The 18,837-nt window shown below is 38.7% G+C and overlaps 1 protein-coding gene across 1 annotated transcript; it reads left to right on the forward strand.

Moving 5' to 3' along the window:
* Positions 1–367: 367 nt before the first annotated feature.
* Positions 368–18,581, forward strand: LOC141804052 (E3 ubiquitin-protein ligase MARCHF6-like). The gene is made up of 26 exons (XM_074688289.1): positions 368–649; positions 1,981–2,080; positions 2,504–2,577; positions 3,061–3,204; positions 3,316–3,388; positions 3,741–3,921; positions 4,115–4,355; positions 4,480–4,541; positions 4,753–4,785; positions 5,157–5,208; positions 5,338–5,396; positions 5,483–5,563; positions 6,178–6,246; positions 6,392–6,466; positions 6,712–6,846; positions 6,929–7,048; positions 7,268–7,368; positions 7,529–7,666; positions 8,566–8,761; positions 8,859–8,928; positions 9,008–9,189; positions 9,273–9,407; positions 9,951–10,040; positions 10,238–10,370; positions 12,131–12,266; positions 14,560–18,581. Exons 1-26 carry the CDS (start codon positions 631–633, stop codon positions 14,636–14,638), a joined length of 2,778 nt encoding a protein of 925 aa, XP_074544390.1. The 5' UTR covers positions 368–630; the 3' UTR covers positions 14,639–18,581.
* The last annotated feature ends 256 nt before the right edge of the window (positions 18,582–18,837 follow it).

Consider the following 18,837-nt stretch of genomic DNA (forward strand, 5'->3'; position numbering starts at 1 on the left):
AATGATTAAAAGTCTTGATAATTATGTGTTTGTGTACAGATAATATATCAGACATGGACATGGCTTCAAACAGCAAGGAAATGGAAAATGTGCTCTGAAATTTATTTTAATTAGGGATTAATCCCATAAACTGTATAACAGATTAATAAACGTCTTGAAAAATGTTTACATGATTTGAGGAGATCAAAGCCAGCTCCTATGTTTGTACAAGCGCATTTTGTACCGTTAATTACATACATATGTAAAATTACATTTCATATTTTACCATACCGTAGCAGTATTCTGGAGCAATTTAATGTAATGTCAGTGTTGCGTATGCAGGACTCCTGTGACTTGTTATTGTGGTTGTAATGCTGGCTGGTTACGACTGGGCGCCATCTAGTGGCGAATCACTGAACAGTCATGTTGTTTCCTTGAGGATGTCCTGACCGCTCGCGGATGTTACGTTGGTTTCTGAGTTTTTAACCGAAAAGGCTTTATTTTAAATTTTAATGTTACCATTCCCCACTCTGTGGACATCCAGCGCGGACTGAGTACTACCTTGAAATGTTTACTTTTAGATAGCCAGCAGCAGTAATCGCCGACCAGCTTGACCACTGTGGAGCAGGGCTGCCTCTGCAGCCAGCCAAAATGGACACCGCCGATGAAGGTAGCTTATGTTTAAACTTTATTACCGAGATTGTTTACGTTTTTGCGAGACTTCTCTTGACTTCCAGTGTCATGCTCGATGCCACTTAGTGCATTCGTCAGCATTACTGCGTGAGTGTAGATTTTGTCGTAAAGCGGGCCAAGGTTCAACAGAATCTTAGAAACCGTTAGCCAAGTAGCAGCCAACTAGCATTAGCTCCCACCCTGAGCTATCAGCTGTTCAAGAGGTGGAACCAACCGAAAACGAACTCGCGCGCGACAAAATTCGCTTACGTTCATTGTGTATTACGAGCGGCCAATTTGATTCACAGAGCATGCTAGGATATCTGGCGACGCGAACGACGCAGACAGTGCCGCTTTGATTGTTTTTCCCCCTTATTGCAGTAATACCTTATGTCATTTGGGCCACTCGTGTTAGACTGTAGAGTGCAGCACCCGTGTGAATGATTTCAAAGTATATTATAAAGTCACAGCGAGAAAAGATAGCGAAACTGGGTGGACTATGCGAAATGTTCGCGTACAGTTTGTCTGGAAACAGCGACGGGAACTTGCTGTTGTTTTTCCTTCATAAACATTGCCAAATAAACAAAAGCCTGAAAAGACACCAGAGTCGTAATTTTAATCTGTTAGTTCCCGGCGGTTCATATTTTCCATATTTTTTATTCCAGTCGTTCTCATAACAAAAGTAATGGGTGACTATCCAGGTACCGACTCTCTGCCATACTAGCAGCTCCTCTCCCCCACTATGTAATACAGTTAATATTACATGACTTTCCCCGAAGAAATGCATGGAAATTCATTGTTAAAAGTATATTATTACAGAACAAAGTGACGTTTGTGTTAACACAACGGTGGACAATTTAATTTGATAATAAATGGGATAAATTGAAAAAGGTAGAATAGCATTTGTCATCTGCTCCTGCTTCCCAACACTACATTTAGCCATGAAATATTTTGATTTACATCTTTTGGAGTTCATATTCATTTCATCATAGTCCAGTTCCATGTCCCTTGTTAATATTAGATAGGTTTTTCATAGATATTCCACGGTAATGAGGGTTGCCTCCTTAAAAAAGTTTTAGTACATAGCACATTGCTATAACACAGAACTCTATCATGGGCACACACACATGCACACTTAATAGTTTATCTATTTGAAAAAAAAATTAAAAAGATTGGTCCATCATCTGTCCAGACATGAAATTGACAGTGTAGTTATGCATGCTTTTTTTTTTTTTTTTAAACGGTTAGCTCCTTCAGTGTTAAGTTTAATGAAATATTGTATGAGTATGAACTCATTGTATGGTATATTATTGTGTACCTAATCTACAGGAGACATCTGTCGGGTATGTCGTTCAGAGGGCACCCTGGACAAGCCCCTCTACCACCCCTGTGTCTGCACTGGCAGCATCAAGTTCATTCACCAGGAGTGGTACGTTCACCAACTGTGTTTTCAAAGTGTGAATGGTTTTAATCTGCTTGTGTTTTATCTTCAAAGTTTAAGTCAGTGCATTATTATTATTAACTTTACATCAGAGTAGTTTACCAGATCATGATGAGTTTATTCCAACGCGCTCAAAGTTTTCTCAATCTTGGGGAAAAATGTCACGTGTGTATCAAAGGTACTCAAACAAAGAGTTTCCTGAACATAAATCAGTGTTTAGGAAGTTTATGAATAACTTCATCCCTGACAACAATGCAATTAATTGTACAAAACTTGAGATAACCTCTTTTTATTAAGGAAGCACTCCTTTTAAAGCTTCATCAATAGGTCATCAGAGATAGTATAAAGATGAAAAAAAAAAAACCTTCTGGATTAAAGTAAACTCACGAAGTGTTTTCTCTGTTTTCACAGCTTACTACAGTGGTTGAAACACAGCAGAAAAGAATACTGTGAATTATGCAAACACAGATTTGCATTCACACCAAGTAAGTCTTTTTTTTGTTCCTATAGTTTTGATCGATACACTAATGATGCTTTGATTTGTTGTGGGCTGTGTTCAGGGGCTCATTGGCTCTGTTTACACCAGGTATTAACATGCATCCTGGGTGATGAAATCCCCAGGGAACTCTAAGCACAGCACTTCACACCTGCATTAGGCTGTACCTTACATGTGTCTCATATGACTTCTGGTAAATTTACTGCACTGCCTGCAGTTATGCATGTGTAGGTCATCAGTTAATAATGGACTGAAGGTTGTTACAGATTTGAAAGGCGGGACAGAATTAAAAAGAAGTCTGCAATGCGGCATTGTGGCAGTGTTCAAATTTGTATTAGTGGATCTTTCCACTTGTGACATGATCACCCAGGACTTAGTTAATACCTAAGGTCACCAGAGCCGTCATGATTTATCAACTCACCTCATTGCTGTCTTACTCTGTCTTTTGTCTTTGACATCTCTTTGTTCCCAGTCTACTCTCCAGATATGCCATCTCGCCTGCCAGTCCAGGATATCTTTGCCGGGTTGGTCACCAGTATTGGAACAGCCATCAGATACTGGTTTCACTACACACTGGTAGCCTTTGCCTGGCTTGGCGTGGTGCCTCTCACAGCATGTAGGTGACATCATGCCAAAGTTAAAAAGTTAACTGTCACTGTGTGGGTGTGTTTGAGGGAAATACAAAATGTATTTATTTATTTATTTTTTCCTTATGCTGTTTTTGCAGGCCGGATATACAAGTGTTTATTTACAGGCTCTGTGAGCTCTCTCCTCACCCTGCCATTAGATATGCTGTCAACGTAAGTTTAAATTTGTTTCTTGATGTTTCTTTCTTACATGTCATAATCCTTCGTTACTAAGGTCTGTGTGATCTCATTATTATAGTTTGATTTAGACAATTAAAACCTGAAGCGTAAAAAATATGGCAAGTAATAATTGTGCTGATTTTTGAATTTTTACATTGCCACTATAATATTCTTGTGTTATTTTATTTCATTGTTTATTAGGGCCACAGCAATGACTAAATATAGAAATTCAGATTTGTATTCCCATAGTTCTTTCTGTCTTTAACCTGCCTTTTCTTTGTCCAGCTCTTTGAGGTATAGTAAATGTGTAAAGATGCTTTAATGCACACTATTTCTTTTCTGGCAGACAAAACCTTCTTGCCGACTGTCTTCAAGGTTGTTTTGTGGTCACTTGCACACTCTGCGCCTTCATCAGCCTGGTGTGGCTCAGAGAGCAGATCGTCCATGGCGGTGCCCCTCTCTGGTTAGATCAGCATCAACCGCCTCTAGTTCCTAACCATCCTCACGGTCCTGCACCAGCTAATGAGGTGAGATCACTTATTTAACCTCTCAAGTTTTCCTGCCTGCCTGTCCGAAGTAACTGAAGTAACAGTAATCTTCTCTGATATCTGAACTTCTTAAGATGTGCCAGACGTTAGTATCAGTTTAAATGTGTGGAGGCAGTATTACAGATATTAAATTCTGTGTGGCTGTTTTTGTAACCGTTTCCTGACTCTGCAGGTTCCAGGTCATAATGTTGATGCCAATGGTCAGGCTGCAGATGATGAAGCTGCTCAGCACCCTGCTGACCCTGCCCCAGACGGACAAATACCTGCCAATCCAAATGACGCAGGAAACCAAGGACATGATCCAGAACTTGATGATGATGATGAAGATGACGAGGGAGAGGAAGAAGAAGAGGAGGAGGAGGATGAAGAAGGCAGAGAAGAGGATGCGGCTGATGCTAATAATGGAGGACAAGGTTGGCTTTTTGTGGACTGCTGCTTTCATTATTGTATCCTTGAATAGATAAGCCTAATCTAGGAAAAGCATTGAGTTGCATCTTTTCACCTCACATTCTGTGTGTGCTGTATTTTACTTTATAGAAGATCTGAACTGGAATGCCTTGGAGTGGGACCGTGCTGCAGAGGAGCTGACCTGGGAAAGGGTTAGAATCATTGATTTTTTTTTTAGTTGGCAGGCCAGAGTTTTCATCCCATAAACGTAGTTTCCGTAAATGTCATGCTCGGACTTGCTGGATCCAGGATTTGGATGGGGTTAAAATACAAAGGTTCAGTATAGGGGCCAAAAAAATTTCATTGCAGGAATACCGCATTTGTTAATGTTAATTATTATGCTTCTCTCTGTGTTTGTCTCAGATGCTGGGGCTGGATGGCTCTTTAGTTTTCTTGGTAAGCAAACACCGGCTTTATTCGTATCGCTTACATCAAGTCTGCAGAGGAAATTTTCAGATGTTTGAAGTAAAATTCTTTTAAATTTGACTTTATGGATCTACTCTTTTAGTTTAAGTGAAACAATATGTTTTTTTTCTACAGCAGTACATACAAATGCAGTTTCACATGAATTGTTTGAAAAGCTTGAAACAGCCTGTGTTTCTGTTGAATGATTTTTTTATGTTTGTGTTTTTCAATTTAATGCCATCACATTTGCAAATCTGCATTACAAAGGTGGATATTGCTGTGTAGGGGTGACATAAATGGCCTTTGCTGGGATCCAGCTAGAATCAGCTCAAAGCTGTGTTGTGTGTGTTTTTTTTCCGCAGGAGCACGTGTTTTGGGTGGTGTCTCTCAACACTCTGTTCATCTTAGTCTTTGGTGAGTAGGATGATGCAGACAACAACTACAGCCTTCTGTGTACTTAGGCTGCATTTTTACCCCATCTATTAAACTGTGATTTAAGATAATCCTGTGTACCTGAAGACTCTAATCTCTACCTCCCTGTAGCTTTCTGCCCGTATCACATCGGCCATTTTTCTGTGGTTGGACTGGGCTTTGAAGACTATGTAAGTGAACAGAAGCCCTCTAGATCTCTCATTTTGGGATTTTTTTTGCAATGAGTGACATTTTATGATTTATTATGTGATTGCAGATCAAAGCTTCTCACTTTGACGGCCTCATCACCACCATACTGGGATACATCCTCCTGGCTGGAGCGCTCATCATCTGCCATGTATCCTTGATATAAGACAAACATCACTAGTTTAATCATTGAGGGTTTTTTTTGCTGGATTTAGTTCCCTATTAATCTAGATTCCCTACAAGTTAAGACCCCAATTTTTTTTTCTAATTGGTGTTAAGTCTTGGGCAGAAAAAGTCAACATTTTGGTTTCGCTCATTATGTCTATTTGTTATCGTAGTCAAGCTCAATACAAACTGATTTTGACACAGTTTGTTTTAGTGTGTCACTGTGTGTGTTTAGGTAGTTTGTGGTCATGGCTTCCTGTCCCGCTCGGTCTTCCCTACGCTGAATTTATGCGTCACAGCTCTGCATCCTGCGAAAATAGGATGGCTGCTTATTATTGTTATTTGCACTTTCGTTGTACTTGTTACAATGACAAACAAAGTTCTATTCTATTCTTTTCTATTCTATTCTATTCTATTCTATTCTATTCTACTGTATTCTATTCTATTCCATTCTTGTGCCATGGCGGACTAGGCACGTGGATGTAGTGGATTAGAACACAGTGATGGACCCATCTGGTGTATCTCGGCCATTAGTGAAAACCCCCCGGACAGCTGTTTACATCGTATTTGGGTGCAAGTCCTTAACTAAATGTTCTTCAGGCATTAGCTTCATTAGTGCGGTTCCAGCGGTCCAGACGCCTCCTGGGTGTCTGCTACATTGTAGTGAAGGTGAATTAGAACAATGAAAAATTTAATCATTTGTTTTAACAAGAAAAACTTTCATTTGGATGAATCATCGCTGAATTATAATCACTGTTAAAAACTATCAGAGGAGAGAGTAGTTGTAATAGTTTTTTATTTTCATGTGTGGCAGGTGTCTCTGTTGGTTGTCATGGAGATCGGTTTGTTCCCTCTGATTTGTGGTTGGTGGCTCGACATTTGCTCATTGGTAAGATAATTATGCAGAGTAAACTCATTTGATCCTGTTTATTCAGTCTGCACTGACTTAATGACTACACCGTCAGATTGATCTTAGTTGTGATGTTGTTTTGTAAACAGATTGTACAAAGACACTTGTTAAAGTTAAAAACAGTTTTGTTTACATTTTAGTCACAGGAGCATTTCCCAGAAACAGATTCTTGAAATCAAATAAAAGAAGCACAGACTGTAAAGCATTTGATTTTCTCATCGCAGGAGATGTTTGATGCGACTCTAAAAGACAGGGAGCAGAGTTTTGACTCAGCTCCTGGTACCACCATGTTCCTCCACTGGTTGGTCGGGATGGTCTACGTCTTCTACTTTGCCTCCTTCATTCTTCTACTCAGAGAGGTGAGAGGAGGCCAGGAACAGTCATGTTTAAACATTCATAGTTTTTTTTATCATCGGCTGTAAAACCATTGTTTGTCTGCAGGTGCTTCGTCCTGGTGTGTTGTGGTTCCTCAGGAACCTGAATGACCCGGACTTTAACCCGGTCCAGGAGATGATCCACCTGCCTATCTACAGACACCTGCGGAGGTTTATTCTCTCTGTGGTCAGTTTAATACTCTCCACCTCCTTCAGATTTGTCTTTGTTCAAAGAAGTTTGTAGTTATCACATCAAACAATTGGATCATTTTCTATGAGTTTTAAAATGCAATCATATAAAAAGATGTGCCTTACGAGATCAGGGGGAGGAGACCGAAAAATGTGACCAGAAAGCTGGTTTCTAGTTGACAACATGCAGTGATTTGTTATTTCTCTTTGGTTTTAGGTGGTGTTTGGCTCCATTGTCCTGTTGATGCTCTGGCTGCCCATCAGAATCATCAAACTTTTCTTCCCAACTTTCCTCCCCTACAATGTCATGCTTTACAGGTACAACCCGAAACACTACAGAATCAGTCAACTTTCAGCCTCTCACAGCAGAACATGATACAAACTATATGTTAGAAGGATGACAGGAAAATCAGCTGCCTTTTGAAGTTGCCAGGCAATATGTTTAAAAACTGATAAGATACTTGCTTGTTCTTTGCAGCGATGCCCCGGTCAGTGAGCTCTCACTGGAGCTGCTGCTGCTTCAGGTTGTTCTTCCAGCACTGTTGGAGCAGGGGCATACTCGACAGTGGCTCAAACGACTCGTCCACGCCTGGACATTCACTGCTGGATACATGCTGTAGGTTTAAAACACATACCTATATAATGAAATGAAATGAAAAATACTTTATTTATCCCAAAGGGAAATTCAGGAGATATTTTATATTCAAATTCATAATGAGGTCCAAAGTTTATACCAACTTCAGTTATTGCCATTTATTTATATTCTTTTTTTTATTTTTTATTTTTTTATTTACATTCTTAACACTTGTTCTTTTCAACTGGGTTCATCATACAGGAACTTGTGTTTTTGGATTTCTTCATGCCCTCACACTTTTTTGTCAGCCACAATGAAAACAATTCTATTAATCTATATATATATATATATATATATATATATATATATATATATATATATATATATATATATATATATATAGATAGATAGATATATAGATAGATAGATAGATAGATAGATATCTTTCTCTCTCTCTCTCTCTCTCTCTCTCTCTCTCTCTATATATATATATATATATATATATATATATATACACACACAAACACACCATTTAAACCCAAAAACCTCTTATACTAACAGGAAAGTGATAAACCAAATTGAAATGAAAGACATGTCAAGCCGTCTTAATTGTTAGAGGATGTATATTTATTATAGGGCCATTGACTCACTGTTTACAGCCTCCTACACTCATTACAGAGCTGGCAGGCAGACAGACTAAGTAGCTGTTAGAAATATGAAGTGACCTGACACAGTGGAAGAGAAAATGAAATTTCAGACGCCGACTCAGTGTCATGTAAGAATAACCCTGAAAGACAGTTTTGCTCATCCACCACTGTAGGCTGTGCAGGCTTTAGAAAATGACTGTACTGTTTAGGAGACATGAGAAAATCTTTAGTTTGATGTTTTTTCCAGACACAACACAGTCATACTAACACAACAAAACAATCACTCATCCACAGTGACCTTCACTCCTACCTTCTGGGGGACCACGAAGACGATGACGACCAGCCAAACAACAACCTACCTGGTCACCTCAACAACAACAGGATCCCTGGCCTTGGTGAGGGACTTCATGCTGCTCATCAGGCCATTCTGCAGCAGGGTGGTCCTGTGGGTTTCAGGTCATACCACCGGCCTATCAACTTCCCTCTCAAGGTGACTTACAGAGCTGTAGTTACTCATATCATGTCACCACTAAAACCTGTAGATCTTCCAATGGAGCTGTTTCATTTTTTTCCTTGTGTGTGTTTAGATTGTTCTGCTGGTGGTTTTTATGTGTGTGACGCTGCTCATGGCGAGTTTGATCTGCCTCACACTGCCAGGTACGTTATGGGGTTCTATTTTTTCTTTCCCATATAGATCTTAAAGCCTAAAATTCACCCTCTTCTTCCTGTGTGTCAGTGTGTGCAGGTCGCTGGCTGATGTCTTTCTGGATGGGCAGCGCGATGGTTCATGAGTTGTACACAGCAGCCAGCGGTCTGTACGTCTGCTGGCTGTCCATCCGAGCAGCCACCGTGATGCTGTCCTGGATGCCGCAGGGCCGCAACGTAATCATGGACAAAGTGCACGAGTGGGCACTCATGGTAACTGAAGCCTTCTCTGAGTAGGTGGAGAAACTGAAGCTCTCCTTGTTCTTGATTTTTCTTTTATTTTTTGTTGAATACAGATCGTTAAGACTCTCGTGGTTGCAGTGATGTTAGCAGGTGTGATTCCTCTGCTGTTGGGTTTGCTATTTGAGTTGGTCATTGTAGCTCCTCTCAGAGTCCCATTAGATCAGACACCGCTCTTCTACCCCTGGCAGGTAAGACTTCACAGGTTGTAATTGTTTAATTATAAATTATGACATCTGTGTCTGGAATATTAGAGATTCTTTACCTGTGTGATAACAAGGAGACAGCTGTCTAGAGCACAGAAAACCCATGACAAGGTTTAAAATGTTTACTTTCTTTGTTGATGTTGTCCTTGACTAAAAAATGTTGAAGAATCTGTGCTGAAACTGAAATCTATGCAAGTGTTTGTCTTATTTTTTTCGCAAAAAATATCTTATTAGACTTGAAATGAGCTGCTTGCACCTGACAAGTCAAGAAGAAAAATCTTATTTCAAGATTTCAAAGCTATCTTAAAATAAGACATTTTTTCCAGAATTGTCAGGTTAATGTGGCTCATATTAATTCTAACGAGCATTTTTTATTAAAAGTACGAAAAACATTTTTGTATCCTGCACTTTTTGCAGTGTGTAATAGGATATTTGTGTGTGCTGACTTTTTTAGAGGGCACTTTTTTGTCACTATCTTTGACACTATCTTAATTTTATCTCTGGTTTTTGTTTCTCTGTGTGGGACAGGACTGGGCTCTGGGTGTGCTCCATGCCAAAATCATCGCTGCCATTACACTGATGGGTCCTCAGTGGTGGCTCAAAACTGTCATTGAGCAGGTCAGTCCCTCGTGTATATTAAAGTCAAACCTAATTGTTAATATTTTGATTGGCTGCAAAAATATAAAACATGTCCTTCTATTTGTATTTGTGTGTTAAAAACTCATCCATGGAGAAAAATTTTGAGAACTAAAAAGTTTTACTGACACAAAGTTAGTTTTTCTCTCTGTATCTCACCTTAATCTCCTCTCCGCTAGGTGTATGCAAATGGTATCCGAAACATTGACCTGCATTTCATCGTGCGAGGACTGGCTGCTCCCGTCATCTGTGTCCTGCTGCTGTCTCTCTGTGTGCCCTACACCATCTCTAAAGGCATCACACCACTGCTGGGTGAGTCTCCATGAACTCCTCTGTGTTTCCGTACAAAAGACAAAAAACAAGAAATATTTTACTGGGGAATAACAGCATTTTTTTAAGTGTAACAAAACAAATATCTTTAGGGAATACAGAAAACAGGGTGTCCGTGGGGTCTTAAAAAGTATTAAAAAGTCTTAATTGTGGTTTTATGAGGTATTAAGTTTCATAGGTATTCAAGCTTTGACCCCAAAAATATCCATGAATATTTATTTTCCTCCTTGCAACTGTCCCCTGATTGGGATGTTAAACATTCAGCCGATAAAGTTCTAAAATAGAGTAGAATAGAAAAGAATAGAGTTACTTTATTGATCCCAAACTGGAAAAATGTTGTGTTAACAGCAGAAATCGATGGAGTCAATAGAAAAAAACAAAAATAAAAAAGAATAAAATAATAATACATAAAGACTCTAGTTGCAATAAAATACAACAATAAGGATTGTGAGCGGTATAAACACCAGCTATAAATAATGCCATTTCTAGTTTCATAAAGAGAAATTAAATACAACATTAAAGCAAATCACACAATCTCCGGCACATGTCCTAAATTTTAGAAATGATTAAATAATTTATCATTTTCTTTAGCAAGTTGGCCTTGAATAACTGCTGTTTCTTGTTGTTGGAGTGTCGATAAACCTGCCTTTAGTTTCATTTGTTCTTTCAAGCTTTATTCCTCCTTAGGTTACATAATTTCTGTAAAAATGTAAACTACAACTGTTAAAAAGTGGATGCCAACAACAACTGAAAGTTGTGATAAAGTCTTAAAACTTTTTTAAAAGTTTTTGAAAAAGTCTTAAAAAGGTATTGAAATCAACCTCAGGATTTTAGCATATACCCTTGAAGAGTAAAACTTTTATGTCTTTCCGGGACAATTTGCTTTGAATTCAGTTGTCCAAAGTATGAACAATACACAACCCAAGGCACAGTAGAAGAGCTGGACAGCACAATATCACCGTGATTACAAGTTGTTAAAAAAAATAAAATAACACAGCATACAGCTGAAAGAGACATTCTGTATCTGTTTGTGCTGCACCTGACCAGACTTTTAAACTCCTCATGTAGAGGATGCTAAAAGACAAATGACCTTTATCTTTGAAATGCCTGTCACTTCATAAAGGTGCTACGCCAAACAAGAGAAGCCTCAGTAATCTGACAGAACTGCTTGATGACTTTAGTTATTCATTTGATATCCATAACAGTTCAAAACAGCCTTAAAATATTTGTATTATGGGGATTAATTGTCATCATTTATGTGTGAATGTAATGTTGGATGAAACAAACAACTCCTCACACCTGAGAGTGGAGCTGAACTAGAGGAGTGGTGATCTCATGTTGTTTTGGTCTCTGAATAGATTAAACACTGTTAGTGATAAATTCAGGCACAGAGGTACACGACACGCTCAGAAATGATCAGGTCACAGCAGAGGCAGATCCACACTCGTTTAGACTCAGACCTCATTCATACAAAGCCTTCCCAGGGAACCGATTTTTGTTTAAACATTTGTTTTCAATGCTGACTCGTTCAGATTGAAAAACAAGTCCATTAAAGATCCCAGCCCGTGTGGTAATCAGAGTTTCGATTGTTTTTGTCTTTCATTTACTTTGTCTGCTGAACTCTTTAGTCCATCGGTTCCTTTGCAGACACACACAGACACAGATACACACTCATTAAGAGAAGAGATTATGCTCCACTCTTTATCCTGTCTGTACTCATCTATCCCTCCTTCTTTTTAAAGGTGTACAGCCAGAGATGCAGACGCTGGTGGAGAGGAGGATCTATCCATTCCTGCTGATGGTGGTCATCATTTTGGCCATCCTGTTCTTCCAGATACGACAGTTCAAACGCCTCTACGAACACATCAAGAACGACAAGTTAGTGCAAAACGAAGAATCTGCATTTGTATGTCAATTCCTGAGCATTTGGAGATCAAGTTAACTTAGGCAGAAGTTTTAGATGTAGTCTCAATTTCTGTCTTGTGATAAAATGTTTATTACATTTTGGTTACATGAGATTTAGTCACATTTATAAAGTCACTCTTTTAAATAGGGTGAAGTTCTTACTCCAAGTCAAGGATAAAAAGACTCTTTCTGTAGCCTCTATCGCTGTATTTAATTTCAGCCACTACAAACAGAAGTGAGGTTTCAAAAAAAATCCAAACTACACGTTTCTTACTCCATAAGCTCTTAAATGGATCATCAAACTGGCATAAAATGAGGCGTTGTCGAGGCGCTGTAACACCAATAGCAGCAGAAGCAGCTAACAGAAAATCATAGTGTGGCTTCATCACTGATTTAACTATGAAGAAAAAAAAATCAATGAAATTGAAAGTCAATGAAATTTTTTACCCGTTGCAAACCTTACAGATAAGTAACCAAGTTAAAATTTGAAAATTCCTCTGACTGCTTTAGGAAGACTTTGCTTTTAGTTTCGCACATCAGCCTCACAGTCCCTGATGAAATAAAGGGTTTTAAATGTCAAGGGTATAAAAACGTATCCCCAAATCCTGACTTGTTAGACCCCTAAAAACACATTTGTTGGAGGCTCAACAATCAATAATACATTTCTAGCAAATTACTGTCTGGTTGAATACAGTGTTATAGGTTGTATTAACGGAATCAATATGTCTGGCAGCAAGCAGCTTTCTACAATCTTTCTGCATGAAGAAAATACACTTCATCAAGTTTGCCTTCTACATTTTGTGTGTTTCGAGAACTTTCACCATCTCTCTGGGTTCAATCATTAAGCAAATGAAAGATTACTATCAGCATCAAAAACTGGGAATGCAGTGATCCATACTGGTACCCATACTGATACCAATATCTGAGCTTTGGTATCTGTTGATGCTGATTTGGCGCCGACTCAATACAATGATTAATCTAACATTTTCTATCTCTCAACGTGAGGATGAGACTGAGAATGCTGATTAGGGAATTTTAAGCTTTTCTAATTTAAGTTAAACAGATGAGCCCTCGGGTCTGTCCAATGCAATGTATTGCCACAATTATCCAGTGGAGCTTTCTGAGCCTATATTGGACTGATACTGAGATCAGAGCAGTGCATCTCTACTTAACAAAATGAACAAAATGAGGCCGTTGAGCCACTGTTTCCAAAACACATTTTACTCTGTAATCTATTTCAGATAGAGCCCTATAAATACAGGGCTATTTCTGTTGAGCTGATGCAGCCAGAATTGCTTTTGTACTTTTTATAAAACTCTTCTGTCTACTCTTGAAAGACTGTCATGTGAAACATTGAGTCTCTGTGATATGCCTGGATGTGTATAAACATTCAACTAATACATCCTGCTCAGACAGCTTTTGTCTGAAGTTCCCATGACGACATAAAAAAGGAAGAATTTATCTCTGTTCTGAGCCACAAAAACAGCTGGAGAGCAAAATGCCTGGTGAGATTTTGATGAGTGATATGCGAGCAAAATCAAATTTAGATTTAGGAGAATGAAGAGAAAAATCAATCAGACAAAAAACATCTGCAATATGATTGGTAAAAATCTCAACAGATAATTTGCGCCAACAAAGATGTGTGGAACAAGTGTGTGGGTTTATGGCAGTGCCAAAGTTAAGAGGAGGGAGTGGGTACAACTTAAGGAAGAAGAGCTTTTTTTTTTTTTTTTACTTTTATAGCCTTGAATCTCAGAACTTTTTGGAGGAAAGTGGTATCTCTACATTTTTTTCATTTATGGGCAGTGAACCATGAGAGGAAGGTCTCCACATCCCAGAAGCTAAGAAGAAAGAGAAGAAGCTTATTCCGTTCATGTGTGAATCCCAAGACGTACAGTTTGTTCGACAGGGAAAAAAAATAGCATCTGTGGAAACAGATTGTATGAAAACGGCTCTGTTTGAAACAGCTGTAGGATGTGAAGGTAAAGATTCTCTTTATTGGCGTTTGATCATTACAAATCCGCCACGCTCCACAGCTGTCACACTGAGCAGTGATAGCAGTCACATTACAAATCAGTTATTCCAGTAGGAGAAAAATTAACGTCGTAAATAATTGTGTATTTGAGGCAGTGTTAGTAAATCATTCAAAGAAAGCTTTCAAATGTTGTTTTGGGGAAAAAACATCACACACCACTCCTCTGACTTATCACAGTTCCTTTTGAACAGTGAGGGTCTGTGTTCACATTTCTATCTGTTTGTCATCCAGGTACCTGGTCGGACAGCGGCTAGTGAACTACGAGCGCAAGTCAGGCAGGAGCCCATCCTCATACGGTTCCTCCTCATAGACTCCACTCGGCTGAGGGATCAATGGAGCTGACTCACGGAGCTTTCACCTGCGCCTGTGGTGAAACCTTTCTGTTCAAATAAAGCTTGTGAAGCTCAGCTGCAGCATGTGTCTCATAGACACGTGCTGCTGTCACAAGTTGGGTGGCAAAGACGTTTAAGAGTGAAGAAAGAGTGAAGAAAGAGAAATCTCACATATCTGAACGTGGTTGTTAAACAGCCGGAAAAAAAAAACAGCGGCTTTGAGTTGTGACTGTTTCAAAGTTGGTTTTTGGTCTTCTTGCAGCTGACATTTGTAGTTTAACAGTTTTATTTTAGGAAGCTTTGAATTGAAATGGGGTCAGTTGAGCAAAGCTTTTACCTCAGATTGTGCTTCCTTTTGATTGTTTGTCTGCGTTATACTGAGTCTCTCTTAATGAGTGTTTCAGGTTTGAGGAGCTGTGAAAGAGATGTTTCAACTCTGGTCCCATATTTCATCTCAGTTCTTCTGTAAAAAAGGGGCAAACATGATGTAGCATCCTGACTGTTTTTTTATTTTTCTAAGATGATTTTATTAGAAGTGTTTTGTTGTTTTTTAGTGTTCTGAATCAGGAGAGCTGTTGATAGTCCTTTGAGGATTCATTTCAGGTCAAAACGTGAAAGAAAAGAAGACATTTTAGATGTCAGGACACAGCCTGGGACGTGCTGTTTCTGTGGATGTTTTCCTGTGAATTTTAAAGCAGTTGTTTATTACCATCCACAGCTGATCTACTTTTATGCAGGGTACAGAGAGTGGGGCTTTAAGTGGTTATACTCCAACTGGAAAAGCAACCTAAAAACAATTAGAGCATGCCTGTTACACAATAAGAGCGACACTGATTTCGAAACACTTGTTTTGATTTAATTTAAGTTGATAGGGAAGCTGTTCCTCAGCAGCTTGAAGTGCAGCTCATCACTGGTTGCGATTGATACTGTGAAGAGTGAGAGCTTTAAAAACAAAACACTATTTGGTTTTGAGGAGAAAGTGTTCAGAACTTCACTGAGCCACGCTAATCATCTCAGCTGAAGCTACAGAGGTGTCACAGAGTACAAACTTTAAAGAGGCACTCCAGTGATTTAGATCTCTGTTGTAAGATACTTTATTTATAATATCAAAGCAGCAGAGGATGAAAGATTGTGAAATAGTGGTTTCTTAATTTCATATACACATAACTGGAACTTGTCTTAAATTAGTTTATTAAAATTCAAACTTCCAATTCCTGAGCATACAAACAACACTGGTGACAGCACTCCCTGAAAGTCTTCATAGAGCCACAGAAGGTATTTTGTAATCATGATGTTTGAGTGCCTGTTGGAAGATGATCTTTTTTTATCTGAAGAGTTAAGGTGGTGCGTGTTCTCATCTTTAGTTGTTGGGTACAGGGATCATTTTTCACATGTTCTGGCGGCCTAAAAGGGTCATGTTGGAAGTCTAGCTGTGCATTGATTTGGTGTTGTGTGAAAGCAGAAGTTTTAAGAAACACTCTAATAGACTGCATGGCTCGTATTTGTTGAAGTTATCAGATCAGCCAAAACATTTTGAGCAGATTGGATTTTGACAGATGGCAGATGTTTTCTCATTTAGCATAAAGAGGAGCTGATGATGGTAGATGATGATAGTTTGCTGCCTTTGGGGAAAACTTTGGACTTGTAATTTTTCTGGAACATATAAAGAAACTAATTTTACTATTGACACAAAGCTGTACGGATCTCAGTTGTGGCTCTCCTATTCTCAGTACTTGTGTGAATTCCCCGTTGTATCCTGTCTTCCACCCACAGTCAAACAACTAGATGTCTGGTTAATTGGTGGCTCTAAACTACCCACAGATCCAAATGTGAGTATCTGGTTGTTTGTTTCTGCACCAGCCGTGTGATCAACCTGTCAAGGTGTAACCCTGCTGTTACCCAATGGCAGCTGGGATTAACTCTAGCCTTCGTGCGACCTTGAATAGGATGAGTGGTATAGATAATGGATGGATGAACTGTGAGGATGTAATGACCACTTGTAACCACAGAGGGCACTGCTGAGCATAGGTTATTTGGTCTCTCTCACAACAAGTCTGTCATAACTCACTCAAACTAAAATACAGCTAACAGAAGTGTTTGGCAATCTTAGTGACAACACAAGCTTAAACTATGAGGATCCAAAAACATAAATTCAGCTTCACTAAAGATGAGAAATGAAAGTTTTAACATCAGGCCTGCAAAATCTTGCATTGTCTGGTCTTGGGATCACAGTTTGAGCTCAAATTGAAGGAGAACAACACATCTGAAAATAGTAGATTTCCTTATTAGTCAAATCATTTTTAATTTTACAAATTCTCAAGTCACCTATTTAGATTTTACTAATGTAATATGCATGTTTGTTATCTCAGACTTGCAAAGATCCAACAGCGTTTTACTGCTGTGCACTCAGAGCGATTAAATGATCAGTGTAGGTGAGCATTAATCTAACTGTGTAGTCTAAAAGTAAAGAGTGGTCAGAAAAAGTCAAAAGTCTGCAGGGTAATAGTTTCCAAATGGTTAGCTTCTTGTGACTAAAATTAGCATAAGCTTTTAAACTCCCTTGTACAAGCAGCAACATGCCGTCTATCTGTGCTTGTTTAGGTCTGTATGGTAGAGCTTTATAGCAGTAAGCTAGTCATCAGTGACTATAGCCCCAGCTAGTGGTGCGTAGCTGCAGCTGCACTGCAACCTAAACAAAACGTACTGTGTAAACAACATTTTAGGCCTAGAGTAATAATTGTAATAATAATAGTAATAAAGAAAACAGTCGTAACCCTTTTTATTGACAAATAATTTTGATGATGTACTCATTCTTCGGTAGAGCCAACATTTCCAAATGTAGCATTTACACTCATCAGCTCCTCTATTGTACGCCATCTGTTGTGAACCTGAGCAATTATTCCAAGAAGAGTCTATTTGGAGTTTTGTACCGAAACTTTTTTTTTTGGCAGGTTGTCACCCTAACTTGGATACTGGGGTAAACACAGCTTTTCAAATCAAGATAGGCTACTAGTTATGTTTTAACAACTTCTCAAACCAATGCTGTAAAACTTAAAAGAAAAATCATCTTCACTATCACGGGTTGTGGGTTTAGTGTTGCCTCTTCTGTGTTCATGTCAGTGAATATGACCAACAGTTACGTGATAGTTCAAAGCAGGTGTAGAACTTAAAAATCCATCTATAAGGCCCTCTGAAGAACAAGCAGAACTATAAAATCAAAGATTTGGGAATCAAAGGGTCAGAAACATGAAGAGATTTAAGAGCCCTTTCTTCAAACTTGTCCTGTTGCCAAGAGGAACTAAATCAACGTTTCAGTTTCCCACACTTTAACTCCTTAAGATGTGATTAGTTTTAAGTCTTTTGTTCAGACACTAAGGGTCAAGTAGTAACTTTTTTTTCATGTATTTCTTTTGATTGTGTTGCACTTTATATCACTGTTTGCAATAACTTTGGAGTCCACTGACAGTCTTCACAACGGGTTTATTATCATTTTGCTCTCTTCACTCTGAGGCTGATATGTGAGTATTTCACTGTGGTGACTCTGCACATGAGCTAAACTTAAAGATGAGTTAAGGTTTGTATCTGTTTTTGACACTGCATCTCTGTTCAACGTGTTTCATTAGGAGTTTTGTGAATATTAACTGCTTTTATAAAGATATGGATGTGAACTACTTTGACTATAGTGCTGCTGTGTGGAATGCTCACATTATATGGCTGAAGCTATAAAGTGACCTTTTAGTGCATCTTCAACTGAGCTGGACACTTCAAATTTTGGTCTTGAATTTCAATTTCTAGAAGCAAATGATTTCTATTTTTATATGTGCAAAAAAGGAGTGGCATGTACTGTAACCTACAGTCAGATACTTTGAGGTCTATTCATTGTTGGTTCATTCACATGAAACAATAATAAATAGTTTTAGTGAGAACTCAAACTGTGTTTTTTCCTTTTTTTCTTCTTCACACCTGAGACAATGTGATACTCAAAAAACTGTTCCTCCTGTCTGTTTTTACTTGTTCCCAAATGTCATTGCTGTGAAATCTCAGGAGTAAGAATTCTTGAAATTCTGGTTTATTATCCTTCCACAGACCTCTGAGGTTATTCAGAGAAGTTGATATTTAAAACAAGGGTGAGGGCTTGGAAATACAGCTCAGGGGGACGGCTGTGTGGAGGTATCAG

This window comes from Halichoeres trimaculatus, unplaced genomic scaffold (genome assembly GCF_033239565.1).
Source record: "Halichoeres trimaculatus isolate MK-OKI-2021-1 unplaced genomic scaffold, fHalTri1.1 fHalTri1_scaffold_15, whole genome shotgun sequence".
In the NCBI taxonomy this organism is placed as follows: Eukaryota; Metazoa; Chordata; class Actinopteri; order Labriformes; family Labridae; genus Halichoeres; species Halichoeres trimaculatus.

Coding starts and splice junctions, on each gene's coding strand:
- LOC141804052 (XM_074688289.1), top strand. Junction 2,578..3,060: donor CAGATTTGCATTCACACCAA/GTAAGTCTTTTT, acceptor CTTTGTTCCCAG/TCTACTCTCCAGATATGCCA. Junction 9,190..9,272: donor TGCACGAGTGGGCACTCATG/GTAACTGAAGCC, acceptor TGTTGAATACAG/ATCGTTAAGACTCTCGTGGT.